Genomic DNA, 6261 nt, shown 5'->3' with positions numbered 1-6261 from the left:
GGTCTTGTTTCCAATGAGGGCCTGTGAGCAATTAGGGGTTAAGGGTCTTGCTCAGGGACAAATTTCATTTCATCGACACATTTGCTGGCCTGGCCTGGAATCGTACCTGGGGCAACCAGGGCCTCTGGCTCCCTAGGCGGGCTCACTAACCACTCAGCTATGGCTGCCCCTCACTGATCAGACACTCTATAGCAATGAGTAATATCAGAATTTAGAGCTATTTAAGACTTATTTCAACCAAAGAAAATCCCTACCTTTAATTAAATGGAAAATAATAATAAAAAAATCGTAGGATGTGAACATAAGATCAATTTAATTAAATGCCATATTGAAAGAATAGGACTTCAGCTTACTCTTAAAAACCCTAAGAGAGCTGACCATTTTAAGTTACAGTGGTAGTGTATTCCACAACTTAGGGCCATAGACCCAGAAGGCGGCCTCACCAGTGTTTTTATGAAGCGCTTTGGGAACATCTTGTACGAGAGCGGAGGAGGACCTGAGTGTTCTGGTTGGAACATAACACTTTATAGAATCCTTGATATATGAAGGTGTTCATATATTTTATTAACACAAGTTATTAACACATTGAGTGCCAAAACCGGCTATAGACGTTTTTTCAAATACACCCGTCGTTTTTTTTTTTTTTTCCCACAAGGGCCGCTCTAACACAACTTAGGAATGATCCTAGGACCCTGTAAAATGGAATGGACGGATGTGAATCCAGTCCAAAAAACGTCACTTTCGTCTGCTCCAATGATAGGATCTTTGAAAAACGCCGGATATTAGCTATTCACAGACGGAAGGTAGGACACGGACGGACGGACGGACGGAGGGCAAAACATAGTCTTGGCCACGCCTTCGATCTGGCGGAGACAATGAGAAGAGAATGGGTTCTAAAATGGGGGTATCCCATACTCTGTCTCAGACTCTCAACTGGATCTGATACAAGATCACCTAGGCCTAGGGAGACAGAACGGTCTATCAGCTACAGTAGATCATTGTCGACCCCCTAGTCATTGTTAACCCATTCAGCCTCTTGTCTGTATTGTCGTAATGGTAAAGGCTTTGTGCCGTCAGAGAAAAAGCCTTTCCAAGGGTTTTTGAGGTGGAAACACTGAACAACCTCAGCTCAGCTCTATGCTCTTCTATGGAGTGTTGCTGTGTCAGGGGAGCTGCCTGGCACACAAAGCAGCCTCTGCCGGTCAGGTACTGTACAAAAGGAAGGCTTCAGCCAGGTAGGAAGTCAGTTCACCAACAGCCACAGCAGCAGCAGCAGCAACAGCAACAGCTGAAACAACTTCCACACAAAGATGTCTTCCGGCATGAACATGATGAACAAGATCACCTTCTACGAGGAGAAGAACTTCCAGGGCCGCTCCTACGAGTGCATGAGTGACTGCTCTGACATGTCCTCCTACATGAACAGGTGCCACTCCTGCAGGGTGGAGAGGGGCTGCTTCATGGTGTACGACCGCACCAACTACATGGGCAACCAGTACTTCATGAGGAGGGGCGAGTACTCCGACTACCAGAGCATGATGGGCATGAGGGACGCCATCAGGTCTTGCCGTATGATCCCCATGCACAGGGGCAACTACAGGATGAGGATCTACGAGAGGGAGAACTTCGGTGGACAGATGCACGAGATGATGGACGACTGTGAGAACATCATGGACCGTTACCAGATGAACAACTGCATGTCCTGCAACGTGATGGACGGCCACTGGCTGATGTACGAGCAGGCCAACTACAGAGGCAGGATGATGTACATGAGGCCCGGCGAGTACAGGAACTTCATGAACATGGGCATGGACAGCGGCATGAGGTTCATGAGCATGAGGCGCATCATGGATTCCTTCTACTAGTTTAAATATCAGGAAATGAACTAATCTGAATAAAGCTGTTTTAATGTGAAAAAAAAGGGCGGATTATGATGCATTTATTTATGTATATATCACACTTTATATATATATCACACAAACCACATGACACCTAGCGCCCCTATCCTGGGTATGTCATATAGGCAAACATTCTGTGAAAACAGCCGATCTACAAGCTCACAACGTGTTGCAAGCTTGTACATCACTATTTTGACCGAAGAGGTTTGGTGTAGAGGGAAAAGGGAGGGGACCAAGTCCAGACCCCTGGGGGAACACCGGTCAACGAAGTATATAGTTAATTAAAACTGAAATTGCCGCAAGCAGCAATACGGGGGCCAAGCAATGCAATATGCAACATGCACAATAAGCCATAAAAACATAATATACTGAACTTGAGAGAAAGAAGACCATGCAATTGACAAATCAGCATTGGAAACGGTTGAGCAGAGTTCTGACAGATTACAGATATTAAAAAGTTTTTTGTCGGGTTTGTTACTTTTTTATGGGGGTTTTGTTACCTTAATTTGGTTAATTCGGTACAAAAAATGTACTCCATGAAGTGTAGATGTCGGAGGTTTTTTCAATAAATGACAGGCAGCGCGATGTATGTTCTGTCCAGTGTGTGTGTGTGTGTGTGTGTGTGTGTGTGTGTGTGAGTGTGTGTGTCTCTCGTTGTTGTTAGCCTGCAGCCTGTCAGCAGTGTTGCCAAGTCTCGTGAGAGAAATAAGGAAACATACCTCCAAAACCAAGCCAGAAAAACAAGCCAAATCTTGTCCAGAAGTTGCGGTAAATAAGCGGATATGGCAACACTAGGATCCTGGCGTCTGAGAGTTTGCTCAGCAGCTCATTGACTCATTTACTCATGACACGACCAATGAGAGTTAGCGCTTTCATTGTTGCTAAGATACGTCCCCCCCTACTGATACACGGCTACAGTACACGCTACCCAAACTCTCAAAACGCGGACATTTGAAGGATTTTATAAAACCTCCCCGGACAGGCCGGACAGCCCCCCAAAAGAGGACATGTCTGGGTAAAAGAGGACGTATGGCCACCCTAGTAGAATACTATTTTATGAAATAGAATAGAACAGAATTGTATTCAGGAGCTGGCATCTGATCTTCACTTTGACAGCCCTCTGTTTTCCAACTGACATTTTGCCAGATATTTCTGCCATCTGGTCGGGCACAAACCAGCAACCTCAGTGATACCAGTGTGCTTCTCCGACCCGCTGCCCAGGTTGCCCACCTATCATTGCCACCTGCCCACCCTAATGCAGTGGTTCTCAAACTTTTTCATGTCAAGGAGCGCCAAAGTAATGTATTTGTCCGCGGACCCCCGTCTGAAAAGATTGTGTGCCATGCAGGGAACCCATAGAAGATTTGTGTTGTTAAAAGGTTTCCAAAATATTCAAAAATGTTCCAAAATGTTTTTAAAAATGTCAAGATTTTAAAAAAAATAGCAGATCTACAAGCTCAAAAAATGTTGCATAGTGATAGTGACACATTGTGGGCTTGTAGATCGTCTATTTTAAAATAGCCAATGTATAGGGTTAAAGTGGTTAAACTGATTGTGATGCTATATTAACACATTTTGCTGGGGACCCCCTGGAACCCCCTCAAGGACATTGGGCCTGGCAGTGGTTCTCAAAATAAAATTCCCTCAGTCAAGGACCCTCAGTTTGATATTCATGAGGCCAAGTATCCCCATTTGACACCATTTTCAACGTATCTCTGGGACTCCAATCTACGTTATAAAATCATAACTCTGGGAGAGTACAAATGGAACCAAATCATTTGTACACTCCCAGAGTTACAGACCCATAACTCCTCCAGGACCCCTGGGGGTCCACTTTGAGGACCACTGCCCTAGGGAGTGGAGAAGGCCGTTTAATACTTAGCAGTCATTCTCAACCTTTTAGAATTTCAAAGACCCCTCAGTTTGACATGCATCAAGCCACAGACCCCCATCAGTTTTCCTGTACAAATGGAACCAAATGGCATTTGATTCCACACAGACCCATAACGGCCCATTTGGTTCCAAACTACACTATCAGTCATATAGTCATCAGTCAGGAGACAAGGGGCCTGCCAATAGTGCAGCGTAGTGGAAAACCAAGCAGTGCGTATAGAGCTGTGTTTGTCTATCGGAGGCATCGGATAGACATTGAACCTTGACCCGGCATCCACTTTGCGGCAGCCCTCATGGTTTGAGTAGGTTGAGGTGGTATGTCTGTGTTCCCCCGGCCCTGTGGAGCGTGCAACCTCATTATCGACATCACCCACTCACTGTGTGACCATAAAGGGCTCCTTGCCACTTGACAAAATAATTTACGAGCTGGAAGGGAGCACGTTTTCCATGCTGAAAAGGGTCTCCCTTGGATTTTTTTCAGTGGTGGACTAAGTACTCAACCCCAGTTCTTGAGTCAAAGTACAGGTACTCCTGGTCAAATATTACTCAATTACAACGTTGCTCTGTTGAATTTGTCCTCGAGTTAAAGGACAGTATAAGGCTTCCTCCTACAAACAACACTAAGTATTTTTAAAAGCAGGTTCGTTTGAATACTAAAGTATGCAGAAGTCTATTTTTAGGGATACAGACAGACTACGGGCATTAACCACATGAACCCTCGTGTCTCTATTCTATTATCCTCCTATAATTCTACAAAGCTCTGTCTGTGCGGTGAGCCCAAAATCTCTTCCGCCCGGTTCTCCTCAGTGGCTGGAGCAATTGCTCTGCATTTGCACACAGCCATTGACCATTACCATGTGCACGGAATACCGAAGCCCGTTTTTCGCTTTCCCCAAATGCCGGCTGTTTATTAGCGTTTTTATGTAAAAGAATGTCGCCATGGTTACGGCTCCCCCAGGTGAGGGATGGCCCCCCCGACCTATGGGATGAATGATCAAACTGCGCATGCGTCCAATCCATAGACCCACTGTGTTACACTGTTGCCGTCTGCCACAAGCACACACAGAGAACGCGCTTAAGTGGCGACGGGACGCGCGCGTGTGCGGGTCCATCCGGCCGTGTGTGTTTGTGTGTGTGTGTGGGTTCGCGTGTGTGTGTTCACTGTGGCGACGGGACGCCCGCGCGTGCGGGTCCGTCCGGCCGTGTGTGTGTTTGTGCGACGGGACGCGTGTGCGTGTCTGTTGGAACTGTTGCAGGTACCAACAGTCACTTTCCATCCCTGATATACAGTACTGTCTGTGCACAGCGCATAACCCAAACTGCATATACTTTGGGTGCTCATATCCCCCGACGGGTATGGTCTAGTCTAGTATCTACAAATTCATGCATTTGCAACGTGTTGTGAGCTTGCAGATCTGTTTGATTAGAGGGAAAATGGTTTATGGTTTATAGGTAATTGGTTAACAAAAGGGTAAAAGGGTTTGAATAACAAAAGATCAAATCACTCTGTGGAACCACAAAAGAATACAACACATATTTCAGAGAAAGGCTTCTTTATTTTTTTTCATGTACAGTACTTTGGCTTTCTCCTGTAATGTTGTTTCTGAAAACAAAAACAAATAGTTCTGTCAGTTATTTCCTTTATAGATACTGTAAGCTGTCAAAGTTCCAAATGTTCCCCTCCCTTCACTCACACTGCAGGCAGCAAAACAAATCAAAAGAGGGAGACTGAATAGCAAAGTCACTCTCCTCCGGACACCTGCTCCCTGTTTTGCAGTATTTGTTTGAAATTTGAGAAGCATAACTTCTGTACTTTATCGCCGCTGTCGGACGGAAAGCTTGTATCTCCATTATCCTCTAACTTTTTGTTTTTGTCGATCTGCAACTTTTGCTTTTTTCGAATTTGAATCCTGAAAAGTAACTGTTTTGGACATATGAGGTTTCCACCAGACAGAGACGATATGACAGTGTTGCGTGAAAATAGCAGATCTACAAGCTCACAATGTGTTGGATTGCGATGAACATTATGTTGTTGTTTTTGGAACGCATTTGTGTCACTTTTTGATTTGAGCTAAAAAAGCATTATTTTACACTTTGGCTATTCAAAAATAGCAGATCTACAAGCTCATATCGCGGCACCGAGTGCTGCGCTACGAGCTTGTAGATCTGCTATTTTAGAAAAATCGTGAAAATCTTTGAATATAATGTATTTTAAAGCGAACACTTTTAACTCAAATCTTTGCTTCTGTGGGTCCCTGGAACCAAATATTTTCAGATGGGGGTCCGTGGCCAAATTCATATAAGTTTGGGGGTCCTTGACATGAAAAAGTTTGAGCACCACTGATATATTAACATACGTTTTTCAGAAAACTGTTGGGATTTAGAAGACATTTGTAGAATCGGCTTCAGGTCTCAATGGGTTAATTATAAATATGAACCCGATGACACTTATTAAGAGCTTATGCAAGGG

At 44.7% G+C, this 6261-nt stretch overlaps 1 protein-coding gene across 1 annotated transcript; it reads left to right on the top strand.

Annotated features, from left to right (window-relative positions):
• Nucleotides 1-1310: 1310 nt before the first annotated feature.
• LOC308083797 (gamma-crystallin M2-like) lies at nucleotides 1311-1865 on the top strand (the record flags this gene model as incomplete). The annotated part of the gene is made up of 1 exon (XM_080426166.1): nucleotides 1311-1865. One exon carries the CDS (start codon nucleotides 1311-1313, stop codon nucleotides 1863-1865), a length of 555 nt encoding a protein of 184 aa, XP_080282292.1.
• Nucleotides 1866-6261: the final 4396 nt, after the last annotated feature.

This window comes from Gymnoscopelus braueri (genome assembly GCF_963280865.1).
Source record: "Gymnoscopelus braueri genome assembly, chromosome: 4".
NCBI classification, from domain to species: domain Eukaryota; kingdom Metazoa; phylum Chordata; class Actinopteri; order Myctophiformes; family Myctophidae; genus Gymnoscopelus; species Gymnoscopelus braueri.
This window is presented reverse-complemented; position numbering and strand designations above follow the sequence as displayed.